Genomic DNA, 27746 nt, shown 5'->3' with positions numbered 1-27746 from the left:
GATTGGTTTTTAATCTGAAAGCTGGCTGGCTCAACAATCCTTTTATAGACTTCCTCTAAAGCAACTTGGTAAACCACTAAAATCTAACTGTTCCTCTTAACTACAGCTCTTCGCACCAAGAAAACAAAAGAGTGATATGAATGGAAGGCATTTTTGTTGCCAAGTCATTTGACTTATAACTGAAAGGGCTTTTGAAAACCAGTCACATTGGCCATATAAGTGGCAAATTTAGTCATCAGTTTGGAACTCCTGAGTACAAGTGGGCTATAGCACAAAAGTGATCACTAAACAGCTCAAAGTCTGACTACAAACTGCTTGAAAGCTACAAGCCTCCACTCCTTGTAATTACAAGCCAAAAAGAAAACTCTTGATTCTTGAAAGTTTTAATTCAACAAAGTCAATATTAAAAATAGCACCAAACACTTGGAATGGACAACTCAAAAATGAAATTAAGAAATTAAGAAAACAATCCCATTTACATGAGCATCAAAAAGAATACTTACCAATAAATTTAACAAAAGAAGTGTAAAACTTACAGTACTCTGAAAAAATACAAAAAAATAAACTGGTTAAAGAAATTAACCATCTCCCAAATTCATGGATAGGAAGACTTAACATTGTTAAGATGGCAAGACTTCCCTACTTCCCCCATAAATTCATCTACAGATGATGATTAGTCCAAAGCAATCACTATCAAAATCCCAGCTGGCTTCTTTGCATAAACTGAGAAGCTAATTCTAAAATCCACATGGAAATTCAAGGGACCCAGAATAGCCAAAACAGTCCTGAAATAAGAACAACATAGTCGGAGGACCCACAATCCCTCATTTCAACACATACTACAAAGTCACAGGAATCAAGGCAATATTGTACTAGTATAAGCATAGACATAAAGATCTGTGGGATAGAATAGAAAGTTCAAAAATAAATCTTAATATTTATAGTCAACTTTTAAGAAAGGTGCCAATGCCATTCAACACGGAAAGAATAGTCTTTTTGACAAATGGTGTTGGGACAACTGGATATCCACAAGTAAAAAAGTGAAATTGGATCCCCTACTCATGTCATATACAAAAATTAACTCAAAATGGAACGAAGACCTAAATCTAACTGCTAAAACTATAAATCTTTTAGAGGAAAATATAGGAATAAATCTTCATGACCCTGGGTTTGGCAATAGTTTCTTAAATTTAGCACTAAAAGTGCAAGCAAAGGAAAAAGGAGATAAACTGGACTTTATTCACAATTTAAAACCTTTCCGCTTCAAAGGACACCATCAAGAAAGTGGAAATACAGAATAGGAGAAAAATATTTACAAATCATGTAGCTATGATAAGGAACCTGCATCTCTTACAACACAGTAAAAAGACAAAATTACCTAATTTTAAAATGGGCAAATGATCTGAACAGATATTTCTCCAAAGATGACATACAAATAACCAAAAAGCACATTAGCCATCAGGAAAATGAAAGTCAATACCACAATGAGACTACTTCATTCCCACTAGAATGATGATAATCAGAATTACAAATAACAAATATCTGATAATTACAAGGATAGAAATTGGAGCCCTCATATACTGCTAATGGGAATGTAAAATACTGTGGCCATTTTAGAAAACAGTCTGGTAATTCCTCAACAGGTTAAACTCAGAGTTACCATACGACCCAGAAATTCCACTCCTAGGTCTAAACCCAAGAGAAACGAAAATATATGTCCACACAAAAACTTGAATACAAATGTTCATAGCAGCATTATTCATAACAGCTAAAAAAAAACCCAGAACAATGTAAATGTCCGCCTACAGAGGAATGAATAAACAAAATGTGGTATATCTATACAACAGGATATTATGTGTCCATTAAAAGGAATGCTTCGATAAAAAAAATATTTTTAAAAATTGACGCAACACTGTAAACCAACTATACTTCAATTAAAAAAAAAAGTACTAAAACAAGCTACAAGACAGATGAACCTTGAAAACATTTTGCTAAGTGAAAGAAGCCAGTCACAAACACTGCACACATATATCACTCCATTTATATGAAATGTACAGAATAGGCAAATCTAGAGAGATCAAAAGATTAGTGTTTCCCAAGGGCTTGGAGAGCGGGGGGGGGGGCAGTAAAAAGATTAGGGAGTGATGGCACATGGGGTTTCTTTTGGAAGTGATGAAAATATTCTAAAACTGTGATAACAGTTACCCATATCTCTGAATATACTAAAAAAAAATTAAATTCGTACACTTTAAATGGGTGAATTGTACAGTATGTGAATAATATCTCAATAAAACTGTTCCCCAAAGAGAGACAGGCAGGCAGGGCACCAGACACATGAAACTAACATCTTCTTTCCTATGAGATTACCCGAATACCAGCTTCAAGGCTATTTCCTTTCTTGTTATTATCAGAAGATAGGTATGTTATTTCTTTTTTTAGTAAGTTTTTTTTTTAAAACAAAGCTTTGCTAAAAGAAACATGCTTTGTTGTTAGAAGCATATACAAAAACTTCAGGAAAAGGCTAGAGGTAGTCACTAGAAGATGAAGAGAAAAACTATAAACTTTCAACAGTTAAGTATGGGTAGTCTTTGTTTTGCATAGTAGTGCAACACCAGAAAAGTGACAATGCAGGCTGAAACCACGAAAATGATAGTAATACTCAAAGGGAAAAGTTACAATTGGTCTGTGATCTTTAAAAATTTTTGTCAAAACATTAAAAATTGTCATTTTTAATTGTATAAGAATAAGAAAACAAAAATTATTTACTTAGTGTGCTGTAGAACATTAGAAACACTGAAAATTATAATGTATAATAATTTCTTTGAAAAAACTTATCAAGAGTAGTTGATATGTGGCCCATATGATGTGGAATGGGTATCTCTCCTATGCTTTGGTGGTTGTCACATTTCCTAAGTCTGGATCAGTTTCCCACATCTCATCTATCCACTGTGATTTCAAGTCACAAAGTACCTTGGAGAATTCACTTAATATGAAATTTCTTGCCTGCATCACTTCCTCTGGGACAGCTTCATCTTTCTCACCAAATCATTTTCCTCAGTTAAGATAGGCTCACCTTTCACTGAGTTTCTCCAGTTGCATATCCAGAGTCTTATGGATGGTGGCAGAGTCAAAATTCCCACAGTGAGCTTTTCTTCTTTAACTCCATCCACGTTTGATTTGAATCTCACAACACTGGAAGTGAACTTTTTGGTTCTTTGCTGACCAGTTCCCTCTTTCAATTATCCATTTTTGTAAAATGTCACATGGGTTTATCACTGAGACAAGGAAGCAACACAACCGCATACTTTGCTGTCTGCACATGAAACGAGCAACAGGTGCAGTGACCAGTCACCAACAGGCTTTGAAAGATCACTGATATTGACACATACCTGCTATTCACATAGTAATCTGTAGAGAGAAGAGCTACCAGCCATTTTGTAGTTTATGCAATTACTGGTAGTATATAATGTAAAATCTGAAGAACCACACAAAGCAAAGACTCTCTGCATATCTAATCACAGAATCTCAGCACTTCTAGGAAGCTCCTTCAGGGTAATCTAAGCTAACCACAGAGTATATGTGGACCTTTAATGTAGACAATTGATGACCAACATGTGGTGTACATTACTTCACAGGCAGCTCTTCCACTGCTGAACAGCTCTAATGATTAGAAAAATAAACCCCTAAATGGTCAAAAGCATAGATTCTAGAATCAGACTTTCTGACTTCCCATTCTGGCTTTTCCTCTGTCAGGCTAGATAAACTTGGGCAAGTTACATAATTGCTCTGTGACTCAGTTTCCTCATCTGTAATATAAAAATGTTATGACCAGCAATCATGGAGTTGTTACAAGAGTTAGATGAGAGATAAATCCGTGGAGAGTGCTTATTAATTCTAGCACGTAGTATATGCTCAATAAATGACAGTCTCTATAATTAATCATATTACCATCATGAACTGTATAGTACTTGATCTTCCTCATCGACCCCTCTATGCCTTAGTTCAAACCCTCTCCCTTGTCTGAACTCTGCACCAGCCTCTTAACACAGCTGACAGTCTCTCATCCAGCTCTCCACTTGGTCATCACAATTATCCTCCCAAACATCAAATCTGACCCTCTTCCCCCTGCCAAACAATTCAGTCTAAAGCCATTAGAAAAGGTGGAGCAAAGTCAGAGTCCTTGTTTTGGGGTGGGGAGGGAGCCATGGTGGCCCAGAGCAAGGTGACAAAGATCAAGCAGGGTAAAGCAGGAACTCATATGGTGAGGTGGCCTGGCCCAACTGACTTAACTTAAAAGCAATCAGGAGATAGCTACCATTTTAAAAGATTAAATAACTTTCAAAACTGAGGAAACGTAAATAATAGTCCAAGAGAGAATAATTAAGCTTCAGTTTAAAAAGGAAACTGAACTTACCATAAGCAGACATGACAACACACAACATGTAACCCTGTTTCCTTAGAAATAGGGTGGCGTTTCAATGTTTGTTCATTTTATTATTTTCTCAGGGCCAATTTTCACTACATTCACTTTCAAAATAAAATTCCACTTGGCATGATGGTCTCTCTTGAACTTGTTAACAAAAGGAAACTCCTGGTGAAGCCTAATCATCAGCTACATAAGCATTAGGTATTTTTTAAAATGCTGGGTCTTGAACAACACATCCTTGGTTTTCCAGTCTCTTAAGAGCAGAGAGAGAAAAGAAAATACAAAAGTTAAAAAAGAAAAGGATGAAGGAGAAAATAAAAAGACAAGAACAAAGAAGAAGGGAGACAATAATAACTCTGAAACTAAAACAGGCCTTTGAGCTGCTCCCCCAGCTGTAAATGGCTCATGATGCGCTGATTCTCTCCCGTTACACCAGCACACAAACGCCACAGGGTAATGGACCAAGCAGTCACCTCCTTGGATTACAATCTCATACACCTGCTTTGGATGCTGTTCCTCGTAACAACACCTAGTTCAAGTAGTACCATATACTTAGCAATATCTAATATTTAAGAACCAAGTAAAGGCCTGAAAGGAATTACCAGGCAAAGCTGCGTGGCCCTGTAAGAATTCACACTTTATCGACAGAGATCCAAGATCCGAATCTACCTTTCTATTAGCAGTGCAAACTTGGGCATTATCCTCTCTGACATCTGTCATCCCCAACTATACAGATAAGGAAAATGTCTACACATAAATATTATAAGGACTGAATGAACAGTATATGAAACAGCCAGTACAAGCCTGCCTCGGACCACCCAAAAGTATGTCATAAAACCTCTGCATGAGAAAAAACCCTCAAAACTTATATTAAACTCAATTCTAATATCTAGCTTCCTAAGCCATAGCAGTTTAGAAGAAAAAAATTAGAAAAGAGAATCAAAGGCTTTTTTTTTTGCCTCACTGTATAGAGGCAGAAATAGTATAAAGCAAGCACTCAAAATTATAGCCATGTGAGGAGCCAAGGAGTAAAACCTACACAATTCACCAAGCGTGAAGGATATGATTCTATAATACAATCTATCATATTTGCTGTAGGAAATGATGACTAACAAGTCACTGGAACAAAAAATGTATATTCGGGATTTAAAGATCACTTCCTATATATGAATTCCTTTCATGCAAAATTCAAATATACATAGATTACATTTTACTCACTAAAATAGATTCAACTTAAGCATAAGCAATAAGTCATTTCTACTGGGATACTTAAAAATAAGAAACCGGACAATCGGAGAAAGAAGAGACATAAGTGGACAACACAGCAGAAGTCCCATTTCTACTGCACTCTTAGAAGAGATGGAGCCAGCTAGCTGTGGAACTGCACTTCCACAGGAACAAGAGGTGAATAAATAGAGTTAACAATGCAAGCTCAGTATTATTACCTTCTTGTAAAAAAGAAATTAGTATGGGTCATAAGTCTTATGTAATATATTAAGTGGGGAAAGTTGAGATATGATCCCAGAGTACATTTGGATTCACTCAGTAATGGGTTTAATTTATGCTTCATCCGTCTCAAGAATCCAAGTTACTTTGTACCTCCCTATCGACGTCATTCAGGAAAGAAGACAGTGGTTAAGAAACAACAAATTTTAAATGTAGTTTAATATAATTAAATGTAAGACCATAGAGAAAAAAACCTCAGTGTGCACACATGCAATAAAACACTGAAATTTTAAATGCAAGTAGAGAAATTATAAAACTTCACTGAAAGTAAAAAATTATGAATTTAAGGTATGTGAAGTCATTTTACTATGAGCTGTTCGTTCTTTTTTTTTTAAAGGAACTATAAAAAATAAAGGCACATCTATTAAAATAGCTAAAATAAAAAACAGTGACTATCAAATGCCAGTGAGGATGCAGAAACACTGTATCTCTCCTACATTGCTGGTGGGAATGTAAATGGTACAGCCAATCCAAAAAATATTTTGATAGTTTCTTTAAAAATTAAACGTACACTTACCACACAACCCAGCAATCACACTCAGGTATTTATCCCAAAGAAAAGAAAACATGTTCATTCAAAAACTTATACACAAATGTTCATTGCAGTTTTATTCACAACAAAATATGAATCAACCCAAATAACCTTCCACAGTGTAAAGCTAAACAATAGATATCCATACCATGTAATATTACTTAGCCATAAAAAGGAACAAATTATTAATACAAACAATGGGCCACAGACAGGGCACTATGCTTGGTGGAAAAAAAGCTAATCTCAAAAGATTACATACTGTATGATTCAAACTTTATGTCACTGTCAAAATAACAAAATTATAAAGACAGAGAACAAATTAGTGGTTGCCAGAGGGCAGAGACAGGTCAGGGGAAGGGGTTTACAAAAACCGTGCACGCACATGCATGCACGGGCACACACACACGTGAATGGATGCAGGTTGAAAAAAAAAAAAACAGTGAAAACTGAATAAGGCCTGCGGTGTAGTTAACAGTAATGCATCAATGCCAATTTCCTGGTTTTGATACTATACTACGTCTATTTAAGATGTCACTATTGGGGAAGCTGGGTGAAGGGTACATATGACTCTGTACTATTTTCAACTTCTTATGAGTCCAAAATATTTCCAAATAAAAAGTTAAAAAATAAGGGCTTCTGTAGATTCACTTCTTCATGAGTTCACTTCCAAGTTCCACCGAGAAGCATTACATAACGGTTAAAAGTGTTAACGTTTCGGTGATCTCTACACCACAGTTTCCTCAACTATGTAAAGAGGGTAATTGCTAAAGTCGTACTAAATTTCTCAAATGCAAACTTCTATCAAGAACGCCCTCAGGAACTTACTACCCTCGTGTGTGTGTGTGTGTGTGTGTGTGTGTGTGTGTGTGTGTGTGTGTGTGTGTGTGTGTGTGTGTGTGTGTGTGTGTGTAGGAAATACTTTATTATTGAAGTTCAAAAGCCTAGAAATCAAAGTACAATATTGAAAAATATGATTTTGCAAATATTTTTAAAATCTCATTTAAAAAATAACATAAGTCAAAAAGCAAACAACAAACAAGGGGAAAATATGTGCAATACAAATAATACACAAAGGGCTAATTTTTATAATATACTCAGAGCTCTCACAAATAAATAAGAAAAATATCAACAAGCCCAGGAAAAATGAGCCCAGGATACAAACACAGAAATTCGAATGATTAATAAATTTATGAAAAAATATTCAGCATCTCCCTTGTTACAAAAAATACAGATTAAACAACAAGAAACTGTTTTTCACTTGTGAGAAAGCTTTGGTCTTCATTTAATACTCCTGTACAGCTTTAGTTTCTTTGTATTGTTTGTCTAGTCATAAAGATTTTTAAAAAACACTCAGCAAGTGTCACATTCTAGAAAATGTTTTGCAAATTTAGAAAACTTCGTATTTGGGAAGACTTCAAAATATAGGTTTAACTGAAAAATTCACTTAAATAAATCACTGTACTACTTTTCCTACAAGAAAAAAAGCTGTTACAGTATCCACAAAATTACACGTCTGATTTTTCTCAACAGTATTTATTACACATTTAAAAGAAGGGATGATAACTTCTACATTTCTTTAATCCCCCATATCACCACACACAATACAGAGGAAAAACTGACAAACACAGAGAAGGAGAAAAGAATGGAGACATGAGTGGAGGAAAGACAAACAGATTTGGATTCACTTTTGGTCTAATTTAAACAGCACCCCTCTGACAAGTACAAAATTTCAAAATACACTCACATATCCTCTGTCAATGAGCCATACCACAGCCAGTCTCCAACTTCATTTATAGGGCTGGTGGCTTTTTAAATGATTTTCATTAAAATAATTTCTCTAAAATAAACTATAAAATCAGACCCCCATTGCATATTCTTTTGTGTGACCACTGACTGGGGTGGAGTAGAGAGAACACAGTAACACAGCCATGTGGAGTCTACCAATCTAGACATTCATTACGAAATGACCAAAAACTACCACCACATATCTTTTCATTCAACAAATATGTACCAAATCAGACTCTGGGCTAGGACCCACTGCTCTCAGTGAGCATATATTATGTTACACTAAACTAGACTGTAGCTCTTAGGTTCCTAAAGTTCCTTTTTCTGTTAATCTGTGTATCTTCAATGAACTCAAAGATTTGATATAAATTATACATGTAGCATAGAAAATAATACCCTACTGCCAATGCCCAGGCTAAAAAATTCAGTCTTGCAATTGTTTAATCTAATTCTCTTCTAGACCAGAGTTTCTCAACCCCTGTACTATTAACATTTTTAAATAAGTATTTGTAGTAGGGGTTACCCTGTGTATTTTAAGATCCATTTAGCAGTAACCCTGGCCTCTACCCACTAAATACGAAAAGCACTCTACCAGTGGTAACAATGAAAAAACGTCTCCATTGTCAGTTGTCCCCTAGGGGGCAAAAATCACATCTCCGCCCCCATCCCCACTGAGAACCATTATTTTATAAAATCTTCTGAGAAACTTTAAAATTCAGATTCTGCCACTTCACACCCACCAAGATGGATATAATCAAAAGACAGATAAGTGTTTATGAGAATGTGGAGAAACATGAACCCTCATATACTGCTAAAGGGACCCAAAAATGGTACGAACTCTTTGGAAAACAATATGGCAGTTCCCCAAAAGGTTACACCTAGAGTCACTATCTGACCAACCAATTCCACCACTAAGCATATATCCAAGAAAAATGAAAACAAATGTCCATACAAAAACATGTACTCAAACGTTCATAGTATTGTTCATTGTAGCCAAAAAGTACAAACAACCCAACTGTCCATCAACTTATGAACAGACACAAAATGTGGTACAATCACACAATATTGTATGTCCATAAAAAGGAATGCATTGATACATGTTATAACCCGGATGAACTGTGAAAACATGCCAAATGAAAAAGGCCAGTCACAAAAGACCACATGTTACATGATTTCATTTATATGAAGTGTCCAGAATAGACAAATCTAGAGATAGAAAGCAGATGCTTAGCACGCATGAGGTCCTGGGTTCAATTCCCAGTATCTCCTCCAAGAATAAACAAATAAGCTAAATAAACCTAATTACTCCCCATCCCACCCCCAAAAAGAAAGTAAATTAGTGGTTGCCTAGGGTGGAGGACTGGGGGAGAGGGGTGTAGACAGAGGAATTAAGGGGGTAACAGCTAAGGGGACAGGGTTTTGGGGGGGTCTAACGAAAATATTCCAAAATTGATTGTGGTGATGGATGCACAACTCTGTGAAAATACTAAAAACCCCCAAAATGTACACTTTCAACGGGTGAATTGGTAAGGTACATGAATCATATCTCAATAAAGTTATTTTTAAAATTGAGATTCTAGACTCTACCTCAGATCTAATGAATGAGAATAAAAGGCAGAAAGCCAAAACTATTTTAAAAGACTCTCCAGGCAATCCCAAAGAAGCTGGTCTGTCTGGGACACCGGGTTCACTGCAGATAGTGATGAACATTCCAAACCACAAGCTGCAGGGACTAGCAAAGAGGAAACAGAGTTTGCTGAGCACTCCTCAATGGTTAGCAGCTTGTAACAGAACATGAAAACTGGTAACTTGATTTTTTTTTTCCTTTTTCTAAATTAAAAATTTTTTTTCATAGCATTACTTACCACTTTCAGAAAGGAAAAAAGTAAATAACTATGACTAAGTTTTTAAAATATGATCAATAACACTTCAATTTCATGTCTAACTACTGACTCCACGTTAAGTTGAAAGGATAGCTTCCTAAACAAATTATGACATATGCACCTTCATTTTTCAAGAAATAGAAACTAAAATTACTCCAGATATTATATACTTCTACATCTGTGCTCAGTTGTAAAGTGGTTTTAAACTCACCAGTTTCGATTTGATACACAGTACAGCTATTCACATCATACAAGAAAAAAGATTGTATGAAGTAGAAAAAAATGAAATTGAGTACTAATTTTCAATTAGACCTACTACGTGAGTCTGAATAGCTAATACTAAAAATCACAGTCTGTGAAATTTATACTTTCCAATAAATCTGAACATCTGGAAGTATACTGCACAGCGATTAGAAAAAGCTGCACTATGGAAAAAGATTTAAGTCATTCTGGCTTATGTTTTGCAAATTCCAGCAGAAAACTAATGCTAGGGTTCGCTGAAACAAACACTGCTGGTATCTCCTATTTCCTCCCAGAAAAAACAAGAAAGCCATTATTATCTCTGATTTTCTTCTAGAAAGTATAATGATCCCTTTTATGATATGATGGAAAACATGAACAAGAATTTTAACCAAAATAGCATTTGTAAAGATGTGCATATTTTTAAACTTTAAAATCTAAATACCTACCCAAACACACAGAGTTTCTGAAACTAAATGCTAAATCTGGTTTACTTCAGACTCCCTTTAGTAAAAAGGCAATGTCTAAACACTGAGATTCATGTGAAACAGTACATCCTTTATTTATACGGAAACTCTCTTTCAGGCACTTAACCCAGTGGAGTAACACATACCGTTCATCTCCTGAATGTACACATTACAGCTTAATTGATACCACAAAAAAATGGTATTATACGTAAATATTTATTGACAAGGCATATGCTTATAATAGTTAAGTGGAAAGTTCTTAAACAGTATAAACAGTTCTTATTTTAGCAAGAAAAATATGTATAGGTTCACAGAAAACAGCTAAAAGAACATGTCAAAGTGCTGTTATTCTTTCACACTTTTGTATTTTCTAAATTTTCTACATTAAATATATATTCTCACGAGTAGAAAAATAAATGTCATTTAAAAAACAATGTAAAAACTCTTCTGCTTCTAGGAAAATAGAGAAGATCTACTTTTCTCTATATACCCCACTAGGTACAACTAAAAACCCTGGACATTATATGCATGTAAAACAAGCAGAAGACTCTGAAACATGGAGAGAAGGCAGAAGGGCAAGGGACCTGAGGAACGGAGGAACAATAAAGTGACAAGTTCCCTGGGTTTTCTTTTTGCATTATACATCTCACTCTTGGAACTGACGAGGCTGGCAACTCAGAAACACCTAAGAGTGCAGACAAGAAAAGCAAAAGTCTGCTCACTGTAGCCAAAGGACCAGGGAAGGGGCAGCTTAGCAAGACAGAAAACTTTTAGATAATCATTTTATTCCAGTCAAACACCACAGAAAACACAGTGGACCCAATACCACCTATACAGCAAAGGTCCAGTGGGGAGCCTTCCAACCTCTCCAGGCTGGAATGAGGCATCCAAACCGTCTCTCCAGGGAGGAGTCAGGACTTTCACCCTTGCAGTTGGGTAAAGGGAAACCACAGTATCACTGAAGATCACTTCTGGCGCCTGGACTGCCACCATATTATATCAATACAAATAGCATTTCTTTAAAAACTGAACAGGCAACTACCATATGATCCAGCAATTGCACTCCCAGGAAAACTGCCAAACTGTTTTCCAGAGTGGCTGTACCACGTACTGTTAACTGTTTCAATGTCAATACCTGGTTGTTATATTGTTTTGCAAAATATTACCACAGCAGGAAACTGGGTAAAGGGTACAAGAGATCTCTCTGTTTTGTTTTCTTACAATTGCATATGAATGTACTATTACCTCCAAGTTAAAAGCTTAATTTAAAGAAAATAATTTAAAAATTATGTAAAAAACTGGCAAATATATTAAATATTTGGACTTCTTAAGGCAGGACTTATTTGTCTGTATATCCTTGGTATCTAGGCTGAAACCGAGAACCATCAGACACTCAAGAAACATGTATTGAGTTTAGTTGAAAAATATAATCAGCACTTCAAAAATAAGATGCTATCAAACCTAACAGTTTCATTTTCATTGGCTTTAAACAAAACCATCTTAACACAAATGCAAAAAAAAAAAAAAAAAGCTGTTTTCAAGAAAATAAAGTATCTTGGAATTTTTTCCACAAGAACAGTGACTCACTCATAGATTACAATGAGCTAGAAAGTACCTTGTATGAAAGTACCATGTATGAAAATTTTAAATTAGCATATAGCAGAGATTCTTTAGGGACCAAGAAGCACACATAAATACTATGTATACCCACTTACTTCCAAATGGTTTCTAAGTCAAAAATCTTATTCAACTTGCCTTTTTGTCAGTATGTCTGATTTTAACTGGATCTTGACATGTACCTTCAATAGGAGGTCCTCACTGTCATAATTGGTGACCATCTCCACCGTCTATGAACCCAGTCCCTTCTACCTGACAAGGCTGTGTTCAATAATAAGACAGTCTTATTTTACCAGAAAGACCCAAGCAATTCATTAATTAAAGGGAAAAAATCATACAGGAACTTGTGCTGACATTTCATTTAAAATCAGTAAAACAACTGTCTTTTCTGACATAAGTTCCCCTGCATGGATGTCTGATCTGGAAATCTAGGTGCAGTATAAGCAGCCTTCATGAATAATGAAACTGAAAGTGGAGTTAACAGCCAGTTTACAGACTTCATGACTGAATAATTCAAGTGGAAGTACAGAGTTAACAGCCAAAACTATATAAACTAAGTTGATGGTAAAAAAAAAAAAAAAAAAAAAACCTAGGATATTAACATTAGAATAATGATAAACAATGCTTACTTTGACTCTTTATGGTCCACTAAGTCTATGGACATATGAAGTCTTAGTTATTTTATAATTAAACTACTTGAACATCTCTTTCAGACCTCTGGGCTTTAAATTCCCAATACATAGCTCCAAGAATTGTCAGTTTGCTGCAGCAGCAAACAATACATAGTCCCATCACCAAAAGGTACCTGGACCACATCCCAACTAGTACAAACTCACTCACTCATACATTACTGATACATTTCTTTTGGACCATTATAGAACACAAGGCAACTTATGCTGACAAAAACTGCTACAGAATAAAGTCCTAGAGAACCTATCAAAACTAAGGAAGATTAAAAGAGTAACGGATAAGAAAAATGGACCACAGAACTAAATGTAAAATACAAAACTATAAAAGTCCTAAAACATAACATTGAAGAAAAGGAAGGTGACCTTGAGTTTGGTGCTGACTTCTCTACATGATACACGAAAGAAAAATTGTAATTTAGACTTTATTAAAATTAAAACTTCTGATTTGCAAAATGTACTGTTAAGAGAATTAAAAGACAAGCCACCAACTGGGAGAAAATATTTGCAAAACACATAACTGATAAAGGACTGGTATTCAAATACACAAAGAACTCTCAAAACTCAACAATAAGAAATGAACAAATGCATTTTTAAATGGGCAAAAGATCCGAACAGACACCTCACCGAAGAAGAAACATAATGGCAAGTAAGAGTGAAAAAAGATAGTCAACATCATGTCACTAGGGCACTGCAAATTAAAACGGCAATGAGCAGCACCATATACTTACTAGAAAGGTCAAAATCCAAAACACTGATAACATCAAATGCTGACAAGGACTAGAGCAACAGAACTTTCATTCATTGCTAATGGGAATACTAAATGGTACAGCCACCTCGGAAGACAGTTGGGCAGCTTCGTATAAAACAAAAAAATACCCTTACCATCCAATCAAGCAGTCATGCTCTTTGATAGTTATCCAAATGAGTTGAAAACTTACGTCCATGAAGAACCTTGCACATTAATGTTTATAGCAGCTTTATTCATAACTGTCAAAACTTTGAAGCCACAATCTTTTTTTAATTGAATTATAGTAGGTTTACAATGTTATGTTAATTTCTGGTGTACAGCATAATATTTCAGTTATACATATACATTCCTTTTCACATTCTTTTTCATTATAGGTTATTACAAAATATTGCACACAGATCCCTGTGCTATACTGTAGGACCTTGTTGTTTATCCAAGATATTCTTTAATAGGTGAATTTGGTTCCTCAGAATCAGAATCTCTATTATAACAAGACTCTATACACACACTAAAATCTGAGAAGCCCTCATCAGATCTTCATTTCATGGGCCACACAGGGCAAGGAGGACAGAAATCAGCCTTCCAGGGTTAAGTCTTATAATGATACACTCCATTTTACCTCTCTCAAGATGAAGCAGATTTAAACCAAAACCCAATTTCCCACAACCCCAGGGGATGATACAGAAGCCTTCCTTTTAGTGGCAAAAGAACTAAAAAGTCCTGGGAAATTATGGCCACAGAATGCCCCTCATTTGCACTGGCACCTAAGGTTCTCATAATCAGGGTAAGCCAAGAACCCTCAAATTATAAACATAGTTTAAGGTAATCAACTACTAGTAATGCCACAGAATACTTCACAGAAATGAAAGCCAAGGTTAACTTCTCAATAGCTACAGTGTAAGCCAAAAATTCAATATGCTGAAATAAAATATAGGCAAACGTACAATTCTATACCCAGAAAAACGGCTTTTTAAGGATGAGAGCAAAATATACATATGCATATATAGAAGGTTTTTCTGGGTACAGGGTCTTTGTTGTTAGATTCTCAAAGGAATCTGTACTCAATAATATTAAGAACCACTTACTCACAGAGTGGTACTCACCACCTTCTCAGTACCACCACCCAGGCTCTGCTTTAACAGTAGTAGTCACAGGAAATTGTCTTCCTAAAGAAGTTCCAATTCACTTTTCTCCTTAATTTTTACTTGACACTTCTGTTCTGTCAAAGCAACAAAATATGAAATCTAACCCCTCTTCCACTTGCTGTTATCTTGATATATTTGAAAATAGTTACCTAACCCCATCTATTTCTTCTCCAAAGGAAACATCTCTAAATCCTTAAAAAGTATCTCAAATCATTTGATGTCTACTTTCATCACTAGCCAGACTGTTTTCTTCTAGATAGGCTCTAGATTATCTATGAATTTGAAAATGTGATTCTTAAAACTGAACACAATACTTAAGATACGAAGTATTATGTTCCTCTCTAAGGGTTGTTAGATTTTTCATCCTAAGAATCTATAATCTTGATGCCTCTGGTTGCCTGAATAATACCATCTCCTCATTACCATCTCAAGGTCAAGAAAGAAGCATCTGAAGAAATGTTTTAAAGAATAGTATGATATCACTTACATGTGAAATCTAAAAAATACAACAAACTAGTAAATATAACAAAAAAAAGAAGTAGACTCGCAGGTATACGGAACAAATTAGTGGTGACCAGTGGGGAGAGGGAAAGGGGGAAGGGCAGTATAGGGGATTAAGAGGTACTAACCATTACGTATAAAATAAGCTACAATAATATATTGTACAACACAGGGAATATAGCCAATACTTTATAATAACTATAAATGGAGTACTATACTGTATACTTGCAACTTATAACATTGTACATCAACTATAATTCAATAAAAAAGAATAGTAGAGTATTTAGCTCTAAATAAAAATTAATGAAAAGGACCAGAATCCTTGGTTATAAGTCAATTCAACAAAGCACCCTTGAACTACTTAAGACATTCATTTGAAGCCACTGATTCAGATTACTGCACAATTTATATAGCATTCAGTCTATATCATGACACTACGATTAATGTAGTCAGTCATTTCTTCACTTCACAACTTACTTTCAAAAATCACCTGCAGCATCTATCACAGTGCTACGCACAAAGAAGATACATAAATGTCCGTGGTATTAAACTGAACATAGTAAGAATACTAGAGATTAAAGTTCGAATCCTCAAAAAAAAGTTTAAATCCTGACTCAGCTACAAATGTGGTATGTGACCTCAAGGAAGATAATTGTTCTATGTCTCAAAGTGGTTTCGTGAGTCCATGAACTTCATGTTTCATAGCCAATTTACCACATAACAGGTACAATGAAACTTAGAGGCAATGCAATTTCCAGTGAAAGCACCAAACACCACCAATTTCACACCTACCAAGATTACACTTTGATTTGGATCACTAGGCAAGTTTACTAGCATTTTAAAGGGTACCTTTCCCATTCACAAATCTCTTAATTCTCACAACAACCCTGTGAGGTAGGTATTTTCAGCACTCTGTAACATTTGTAAATAAAGAAACAGATTCACTAATTTCCCCCAGACTTCATAGCTATTATGTGATAGGGCTGGGACCTGAACTCTGGTCTTTTGACACCTGGCCCAATGTTAATACTGCTATACTACAGCTGGTAATTGCACTGGGGCTGGTAATTGCACTGGGACTGGTAATTGTGATGTGTTAATTTTGGCAAATATACTTTAGACTTTTAGACCAACTCATTGAAAGGCATCCCTATTCCTGACTGATGAACTGGCTGGTTCACCCCTGAGGTATTTCAGCAAGCCTCTGCTATAATAAGCATATAAAATTGTTCAGAATATTCTTCAAACATTTCTTTTGCCCCTATTATTAATGTTACCCTCATTTTAGTTTGCTAAAGAACAGTTGCCTGGGTAGCCTGCTGACATTCACTTTAAATTATACCCTACTCAAGAGAATCATGCTAAAATGGACAGTAACTGAGTGCAAGGCACTGGCTATAATCAGAGAAACTCATTCTTGGCAATTCAATCTTACCTTTGATTATTAGCTATATGACTATGCAATACTTTTTTGTCACTGTTTAGAAAAACCAGATGTGATTTGAAGTGAGATTTTCCCATTTTTAATCTATTAAATTAGCAACTTTTTAATGGACAATTTTTGTGATAATGTATCTTCTTAATAATTCTCACTGCTAGAAAGGGTATGATGAGATGGGCTTTGATAAGATGTATAATCTACCTGCAATTTTCCAACACCTATCAAAAGCCTTTAATTTACACACTTCTGACCCAATAGTTAAATATATTATTTAAGAATCTACCATGGCTGGGGGGAGGATACAGCTCAGTGGCAGAATGAATGCCTAGCATGCATGAGGTCCTGGGTTCAATCCCCATTAAAAAATTAAATAAACCTAATTACCTATCCCCTCCCTCAAAAAATAAAAATAAAATTAACGAATGTATCATAATGTGAAGAAATTGGAACCTTCACATATTACTGGTGTCATTACAGTGACATTTTTGTAAACACTTTTAGTCTGATAGTTATTCAAGAAGTTAAAAACTGAATTACCATATGACCCATATACTCTTAACCAAAAGATATGAAAACACATATCCACAACTTGTACATGAACGTTCTTATCAGTATTATTCACAACAGCTAAACAGAAACAACTTGAACGTCCATCAACTTATGAATGGATAAACAAAATGTAATATATGCACACAACGGAATATTATGTACCCCTAAAAAGGAATGGAGTGCTGACACATGCTACAACTTGAATGAACCTTGAAAACATTATGCTAAATGAAAGACATCAATCACAAAAAGCCACCTACTGAATAATCCCATTTATGTGAAACAGCCAAAAAAAGACAAAGCCATAGAAACAGAAAGTAGATTAGTGGTTGCCAAAGGATAGAGGGAAGAAGGCAGGAAAAGATTGCTAATGGGTACCAAGTTTCTTTTGGAGTGATGAAACATTCAAAAATCTGATAGCAGTGATGATGGAACAACTTTGGAAATATACTAAACACCACTGAAAGGGTGAATTTTGTGGTATATTTATTATACTTCAATAAATCTGTTATAAAAAAGGAATGTATCTTCATAAAAATATGAAATATACAGGGCCTATGAATAAAAATAATAGCCAAAACCAAAATGCCTATATATAGTGGCAAGGGAAAACTAAGTAAATCAAAACCTTTCCATATGATGCAACATTATGTGGCCATTAAAGCTTACCTTTAAAATAGCTTTTAATAACATAGAAAATTCTTAAATTTTTAAAAAGCAATAGAGAAAATTATTTATTGGCAGAATAATCTAAGTTACCATAGTTACCTTGATTGCTGATGGTGCTGAATTTTCTATAACAAATATAGAAATTTTCAGAGATGCCAGAATTTACACATATTATTCACCATCACCTTTGTAATAGCCAACCTATTAGGTTAAGAGTCCATTTTTTAAGAAATCATTTTAATTATTATCTGATTAAAGGGAACTGTGAATTCTCTAATTCTTCCCCTTTCTGAAGAATAAGATATTTTTTAAAAGCATTTCTTCATGTCTGGTAATGAAAGGCAAACAAAACAATAACAAAAGAACAGATGAGATCCTGCTCTTTTGTCTCTCCTGTCTCTATGGTTTAGTAAACAAGAAGGAAAAGAAAATGAGCACCTAGGAAAAAATGTGCACACAGAATTAACAACACAGCCAATCACATTATCATAAGTACTCCCAGGTTCATAAAAGAATTACTTTGTGACTGTGGACAGAACACATTTCCCTAGAGAAATAATACATAAAATCACATTAAAGTTACTTTTCTAATACACAGAAGTTTATGATCCAAAGTATTCTGAGTTCCAGAAAATAAGGCTAATTAGGGGCAAATGGTATAGAGAAGCAGAGATAGAAATGAGAATTAACTTTCCTGGACCTCAGGAAACATTCTATAAAGGTAAAAATAGTCTTACAATACTCCACTTCCCTTCTGTGCCATTTTCTGTGGCACTGTGCTAAAGTCCACTACAATGGCACCTTTACCTCAGGGTTAATTAAACAAACATTTGGCAGTAGGGAAAGAAAAATGAAATACAAGATACAGTCTCTGACTTCAAGAGGATCTCAGTCCATACAAATGGCCAATAGGCACATGAAAAAATGCTCAATATCACTAATTATCAGAGATATGCAACTCAAAACTACAATGAGGTATCACCTCACACCAGTCAGAATGGCCATCATTCAAAAGTCCACAAACGATAAATGCTGGAGAGGGTCCCACTGTTGGTGGGAATGTAGTTTGGTGCAGCCGTTATGGAAAACAGTATGGAGATTCCTCAAAAGACTAAAAATAGACTTACCATATGATCCAGCAATCCTACTCCTGGGCATATATCCAGAGAGAAATCTAATTCGAAAAGATACATGCACCTCAATGTTCATAGCAGCACTATTTATAACAGCCAAGACATGGGAACAACCTAAATGTCCCCAACAGATGACTGGATAAAGAAGTTGTGGTATATATATGTATATCTATACACAATGGAATAATACTCATCCATAAAAAAGAAAAAACAATGCCATTTGCTGCAACATGGATGGACCTGGAGATCGTCATTCTAAGTGAAGTAAGCCAGAAAGAGAAGGAAAAATACCATGATATTACTTACATGTGGATTGTAAAAAAAAAAAAACTCAAAACACAAGCTTATTTACAAAACAGAAAGACTCAGACACAGAAAACAAACTTAAAGTTACAGGGGGAAGAGGGTAGGAAGGGATAAATTAGGAGTTTGAGATTTGCAGATACTACTATATATAAAATACATAAACAACAATTTTCTACTGTATAACACAGGGAACTATATTCAATATCTTGTAGCCTATAATGAAAAAGAGTATGAAAACAAATATATGTATGTATATGTATAACTGAAACATGCTGTACACCAGAAATTGACATTATAAAATGATTATACTTCAATTTTTAAAAAAAGGAGGATCTCTGTCCAATGAAAAGGCATTTATAATTTTTTAAATGTGGAGATCTGAAGGAATCTACACATACACACAAAAGTATTAGCACTAATAAATAAGTTCAGCAAGGTTGCAGAACACCTGATCAATACACAAAAATTTCTATGCACTATCAACAACCCAAAAATAAAATTAAGAAAAAAATTCCATTTACAACAGCATCAATAAAATAAAATAAAATAAAATGCTCAGGGAATAAATTAAACCAAAGAACTACAAAACTTGTACACTGGAAACAACCAACCATTGCTGAAAGAAATTAAATAAGAAATAAATAAATGGAAACACATTCCATGTCCATGGATTAGGAGACTTAATACTGTTAAAATGGCAATAGTCTCCAAATTGATTTAGAGATTCATTGCAGTCCCTATCAAAATTCCAACTGCTTTTTCTGCAGAACCTGACAAACTGAATCTGAAATTCACAAGGAAATACATGGGATCCAGAATAGCCAAAACAATGTTGAAGGACTCACACATCTCAATTTCAAAACGTACTACAAAGCTACAGTAATCAAGACAGCATGGTACTGGCTTATAAGGATAGACATGTAGGTCAATGGAATAGAATTGAGAATCCAGAGGTAAACCAACACATCTAAGGTCAACAGATTATTAACCTGAGTGTCAAGACAATTCAATGAACGAGGAAGTCTTTTCAAGAACTGGATATCCACGTGCAAAAAATAAAAAAATAAAGACAATGTGGACCCTCTACTTCATAACATATATAAAAATTAACTTAAAATAGATCAAAAACCTAAATGAGACAGCTACAACTATAAAACTCTTAAGAGAAACACAGGTAGAATCTTTGTGATCCTGGAGTAAGCAACAGTTTCTTAGATGTGACACCTAAAGCATAAGCAACCAAGGAAAAAAAGGATAAAGCATACTTCATCAAAATTAGAAACTTCTGTGCTTCAAAGGATACTACTGAGAAAGTGAATACACAAGACAACCCACAGAATGGAGAAAATAAACACAAATCATATATCTGGTAAGAGATTTGTATCTAGACTATATAAAGAACTCTTACAGTTCAACAACTAAAAAAATCTAATTAAAAATGGGCAAAGGATTTGAATACACATTTCTCCAAAGAAGATATACAAATGGCCAATAAGCACAATAGTCACCATGAAATCACAATCACAATGAGATATCACTTCACACCCACTAGAATGGAATCAAAAAAACATAATACCAAGTGTTTGCGAGGTCTGTGAAAACTGGAACCCTCATATACTGCTAGTGGGGACAAAATGGTGTGAGCACTTTGGAAAACAGACTGGCAGTTCCTCACAAGTGTAAAGAGAATTACCATGGGACCCAGTAACTCCACTCTTAGCTTTATACCCAAGAGAAATAAAATAAAAACTTATGTCCACCCAAAAACGTGTATACAAATAAAAAAACAAATGAACATAGTAGCATATTCATAGTAGCTAAAAATGGAAACAAACCACTGAGGAAAGAATAAACAAAATGTGGTATATCCACACAATGCAGTATTCAGCCATAAAAAGGAATGAAGCACTCATACATAGTACAACATGGATGAACCTTGAAAACAAAATGCTAAGTGAAAAAAAAAAAAAAAGCCAGATACAAAAAAGCATATAGCATATTCCATTTATATGATATATTCAGAATAGACAAATCCATAGGCAGAAAATAGATTAGTGGTTGCCAGAGGGTGGGCGAGGTCTGGGGAATTGGAAGTGACTGTTAATAGGTTTGGGATATCTTTTGGGGATGACGAAAATGCTCTCAAATTAGATAGTGGTGATGGTTGCACAACATTGTGAATATATCAATGACTTGTATGCTTTTAAATGGTGAGTTTTATGGAAAGTGAATTATATCTTAATTTTTTTTTGAACTACAGAATAACATACGCCCAAAGATTGGTGAAAACACCAAAGAGAAGTACTTAACCCAGACTAGGGTAGGAAGAGGTCAGAAGGGCCATCTAAAAGTGACCCTTAAGCTCATACTAAGGAAAGTTTTCAAGTCTTTAAGTCTGCCTTATCACCCACCCTCTCCCCTCCCCAATCCTCCTTAAGCTCAGAAATCTGTCCTCTGAAGAAACCTGCCAGAACATTTATTTCCCAATACAAATTATTTCTATAAAAATACATTCTACCTAGAAGAAAATGACTAAGAGTCCTCTTGAATCCTCTCGTGTATTTCTATTCGTAAAAGAGAAAATGGGTTATAACCCGAATGAGTATCTGACTGAAAATTTCAGACACTTTGACAAAAATAAAGCTCAAAGAAAGGAGTCACTACAGGAAGCAACCTTTTGATTAAGGGTCTCTATCCTCCACTCCCACTCACCACCTATCCCCAACCTCCCCTAAATTTTTCAATTTTTCCTTACTTAGAATATACTATCATCTCCTCTATAAGCTTTAAGTTTTTCCACAGCAGTCTCAACATGGGAAAGAGGGGAAGAGTAGACAGACACTGTAACTACTTTACATGTCAGAACCTATACTTTGTCATAATAAAAAAAATCTTATAACCTAACTTCAATCAATAATCAATAACTATCATTAGAAAAAAACAGCTGTGCCTTTCAGTGTGGTAAGATGTAAAACATTTTAATTACAAGTGTACACACAAGCTACATAAGAAAATCAGAACCAAGATCTGTTTTGGAAATACTTAAGTAATAAAGTCAGAAGTTAGGAGCAAATACACTAAGTATGAAGTTTTGCCTCTACAGACTCCTAGGATCTGACCTTGGCATCTAGGTGAGTATTTTCTCAATCTACTCAAGTAAAAAAACACACAAAAAAATAAAAATTATAGACATAGGAAAGAAACAAAGGCAAAGGGTAATAGAATCAGGATTCAAAAGGTATCCTTTGGAACAATGGACAGAAATCAGGAGTTACAGAGAGAAAAATAAGAGTGTAAAAAAGTCCAACATATAGGGTTAGAAAATCTACCAACCAAGGACAAGACTTGGGTTAACAGTTCTAGAGAAAAAAAGACCTAGAGGTGAGCTTACTACCAGAAAAGTATAAACTAACACTGAAAAGAGGAGATTGAAAGGAAAAAGAACCTAATTTACTGGAAAGTGGTAAGCTCCCCGAGGGCAGGGATCACTTTTAATCCCTTAATCACTTTGCTTTCAGGGCCTACTACAGGAGTATCTGGATCAGACCATATGTGACAAACTGACAAACTAGTCTGTCCACAGGATGATACCTAACATGGTAAAAAATTTAGAAAGAACATTTCATAAAAGGTGACTAAAAGAAAAAACTGTTTAGTCCGGAAAAGAAAAAACTTAAGTGAGGCAAAATAACTGTCACTGAATAGCTGTAAAGTGGAGACTGGAGCTACAGGGAATAATTGTAGACAGCAAAATTAGAACTGCAGGAGTCAGGTTTGAGACCACTATTGGGGCAGTCTTTCAAAAATGACAAATTTGCAAACCTGGAATTGACAGCCACCAACTGTGAAGGCCCTTTCTGGGGGAATATGTGCTGGAAGAGAGGACTGAAAGAATCACTTATATTGTGTGAAAAACTGCACTAGATTATCTCTAAAGTCTCTTCCAAGACTATGATTCTGTGAGTAGTAAGAAGTCCAATAAAGGAATTCTTGCTGTCAACACTGCCAAAGTTTTTTTAAAAAAATCTAAAACTCAGGAACTTCTTTAATCAAAAGGAACAATCCCACCAAGAAGGGACAAAGGTTGACTTGTTAGTCAAGACACTTGATATGAAGAGACTGCTTTGCTTGGGATTAAGCATATCATGGGGAGTGAGAACAGGTCACCAATTCCAGCTACATTCACACACTTCCTGTTTGGCCAGGGGCAAATGACTCCACCTCTCCACTTGAACTGAAAAAGTCATTTAAAATACCAGTATTACAGAAATATAACTTAAATTAGTTACCTGTAAAATGCTTTGGACTTTACCTTATGTGACAAAACTGCATTTTCCTACTTTACACACATATTATGGTTCAACAAGTAAGTAAATCTATATAAATTGCAAGAGCCAAATTTCTCACCGTCAGAGAAAGGAATTACAAAAAAGCAAGGATAGGGAATGCTAGAATGAATTTTGTGGTGCCAGATTAGAGTCAGAGAGACCAGTATGAATTCATGTTTATATTTACATAAAGATAGACAAAGAAATAAACACAGATTGTGTACACCTGAGTCAGTAAACACATATATTTCCTAGCTCTGTTCCCTACGAGGGCCAGACGCAGTGACACCCCAGCAAGCAATGAGTATACCCAGTTCAATTAGAAACCAGATCTTGGCTTCTAAACATTTTTTCTCCAATAAAAGAAACCAGGGCTCCTTGGAGAAATGGCTGATTCTGGGGCTGGGGCAGGGAAAATACAAGATGAGACTGGAACATCTTACAGCACCAGGAAGTATAAACGTGCTCCAAAAAAAAGGGGACATGTCAAAAGAACACAGATGCCAAATGGTCAAAGCTGGAAGAATCTGAGCAACAAAACAGAATACTGGATTACAACCCAAAGAGGGAAAAATATTCATTAATCCATACTGATATAAATTATTTAATTAAAAAAGTTGGGGGGAAAGGTACAAATCTTCCTTACAGAAGAATTCCAAATAATAAACGTAGAAGGAATGAGGGAAATAGAAAATCACCACTAGACTAACACAATAATAACTGCAGCTGCAGGCAAGTTTCACTGACCAATGCTAAAATTAGTGGATGAAACTTTAAGGAAAAATCATCTTTGTACAGCCTTGCAGAATCTCCCCCAAAATATTTACTGATTTCTGTGGGTGGTTTAAACATATGCTGACAGTTCTCTGATATTCATCCCTTCAGGAGGTGGAGCTTAATTCCCTTGCCCTGAAGCATGGGCTTGATTTGGTGACTCAAACAAATGAAGTAAGGAAAAGGAAAAAGAGTCAGACACCACTTTAAATCAAGTTAACAAAGTTAACATCAGTAATAAGCTTACTGCTGGTATCAGGTATAACCTGATAGGAGATATCTCTAGGGTATTCTTCCCTAAAATGCCTAACCTGAGACTAATCATGAGAAACAGCAGATAAACCTACATTCAGGAACACTCTACAAATGGTCACTACTCCTCAAAGAGATCAAGTGGCAAAGGAAAGAAGAAACCAAGAAACTGTCACAGATGGGAGGAAACTAAGGAAACAAAACATCTAAATGCAATGTGGTATCCTGGATTGAATCCTGTAACAGAAAAAAAAGTGTGTAGAAAAACTAGGGAAATCAGAGCAACCTCTGTAATTTAGTAACATTAAACTACTGTTGATTGCTTAATTTTAATAACTATCACAGTTATATAAGATGTAAACTTTAAGGGGAGCTGGATGAAGGATATATAGAAATTGTGTACTATCTTTACAACTCTTCTGTAATCTGAAGTTATTTCAAAATAATTTTTAACTGCATTTTCCTTGTTAAGTCAGAAAGAGGAAAGGTTATAAATAAATTTTAAAAGATAAATACAAACCAATAAAATTGGTTTTATGGTGAGAAGTTTAACTTTTTAACCTATAAAGAATCACAAAAGTAAACTCAGTTGCCTTTCAAGATTAAAATTTTAATGACAAACAAAAATTGCTCCCCTAAGGTCTGCACTGAGAGATTAGCCTAGTTAGTATGCTCTAAGAGATAGTGAGAACAAACCCCTCACATATATCAGTTTGCTTTATCGCCTTTCTTGACCCTAACTGTCCTAAACACACTCACTCCAAGCAAAAGGTCACAGTAACCTGGTTGTAAAAGTGCCATTTAGAAGGACAAAATGAAAACAGTGATATTTACTCAGTTTATTTTCCCAACTGACCAAATCAAATGAACCACTAAGATGACTTCCATTGAGTCAAAATGTTCCTCTCAGATTTTCTTGCCTTTTAAGGAAAAATAAAACTGACATATCAACTACCCATGTTTAGTATTTAAGGAAGAGGAGGAGGAAGACAACAGCAAAAATTTGAAATGTCAACAGCAAAAGTTACAGTCAAAGGATGGACCATCAAATTCAGAAACAAGATCGGAAAAAACAAAAAGACACTGAGGTCCCTAAGAACCACTTCTCTTAAACTAAGCCACCTATCTTGATGTAGCTCAGAGATTCAGTCCACACAGCCTACCCGACAGCCCACCTCAAGGGAACACTCACTCCCACCCCCACCCCACAACCAAAATATAAAGCGCAAGTATCCTTCCCTGTTCTCAAGCCATTTAGAAAAAGTTTGACCTTGTCCTCCTCTACCCTGCAAGCTAATTAATAAAAGTTTTCATACCCTCAAAAAAACAAAAATAAAGCCAACCCACCTAGAAAATCCAGGTGCTTCCTTCACTGTCAGCAAACAATGGAAAATTACTTTTTAATATGTAATGTAAACTTACTTGTAAATTTGGGAATTTTAACTCAAGTAAATATATGCTGGGATGACAAATATATGAAGAGATCACTTAAAAATACAACTGAGACAGTGGGAAAATGTGTTAAGAATCTCCTCAGCACCGTCAAACATTAGTATGTGTTTGTACCATGAGGAAAGGGCTACTCACTAGGCTTCTATAACTTGACTAAAACACCCACTAAGCACATCCAGTGCCTGTAGTTCCAATTCTATACTCAACTGCCTTCTTATTTAAAATCAACTGCCTTCTTATTACTGATCTGGCTGCCCAGAAACAAAGGAGGTATCCCAGCCAGTGGATAATTAATTCCAATTGTGCATATGGCACTGAATACTTTTAACATAAATAAATTGATATGCGGCTTATCAATCTCTAGTGAGTTTACTCTGCATGAATAAATTCTCAAGTGCTTGAATCACCTCTGTGTGAACCAAAATTTTCCAGTTTCTGAACTACTGGGTAGGAGTCAGAGGGACCTTGGTGTGGATTTGTGGATCTATGTGACCTCTTATTCCTGTCAACTTTCTCATCTGTAAATAAATACCTACAACTAACGCTCGGAAGATGGCAAGTGCTCAAAAAGGTATAGCTTTATTATTTTTAAGCCAAATCTGAAAGGATGTGTATAACTGAGGCTTTGGAAAGCATCGGTAGGGACCGTCAAACGACATCAATTTAAAAGTCACCCTCTGAAGAGAGATATCCCATGCTAGAGAGTTGAGAAGCGCAAAGTTAAAACGTTACAAGTTAAGTACCCACTGCCCTGTACAGAAGGAGTGTCTTGCTTAGCAACTCTAATGTTGTCTACCAAACACCCAGCCTGTAATAGTTAGAGCATGACAACTGTTCACTCTAAATCCATGTGCTCAGCTTGGATTCAGAACTGATTTATAAAAATAGCTGCTGCTGCTGCTCTTTGAATCTCTTTGAGCTGATGACTGGGCAGTGTTACCCTATAGGCCGAGAGCAGCTGTATTCCCTCACCACACCCATTTCTCTGTCTGCCCAGCCGAGCTGACGGCACCCCCCGCCCCCATCTCTGCAGCATACTATTCTCCCTCTTCCTGGGCTGAGTGAGCAAATTACAAGCACAAATATCCCCTGATGCAATGCCACAACCATCCCTGGGAAAGAGCAGGGGCAGTTGCCAAAAGAGCAGCAGCAGGGAAATCGGCGGGAGACACACACACACACACACACACACACACACACACACACACACACACACACACACACACACACACACACACACACACACACACCAAGAAACACTGCAATGCTATGGAGTCAGGGAGAGGGAATCGAGAGGCCCGGG

The 27746-nt window shown here is 35.6% G+C and overlaps 2 protein-coding genes across 2 annotated transcripts in view; both read right to left on the bottom strand.

Moving 5' to 3' along the window:
- Positions 1-27746, bottom strand: part of MAP4 (microtubule associated protein 4) — a 147360-nt gene that overhangs the window by 118194 nt on the left and 1420 nt on the right.
- Positions 3121-27746, bottom strand: part of LOC116657314 — a 43821-nt gene continuing 19195 nt past the window's right edge. Inside the window, exon 3 of the mRNA XM_032459437.1 lies at positions 3121-3313. Within this exon, the coding sequence (XP_032315328.1) occupies positions 3157-3313 (157 nt within the window). The 3' untranslated portion in view covers positions 3121-3156. The remainder of the gene's footprint in view (positions 3314-27746) is intronic.

This window comes from Camelus ferus, chromosome 17 (genome assembly GCF_009834535.1).
Source record: "Camelus ferus isolate YT-003-E chromosome 17, BCGSAC_Cfer_1.0, whole genome shotgun sequence".
In the NCBI taxonomy this organism is placed as follows: Eukaryota; Metazoa; Chordata; class Mammalia; order Artiodactyla; family Camelidae; genus Camelus; species Camelus ferus.
The sequence above is the reverse complement of the archived record's forward strand: the minus strand, read 5'-3'. Positions and strand labels throughout refer to the sequence as shown.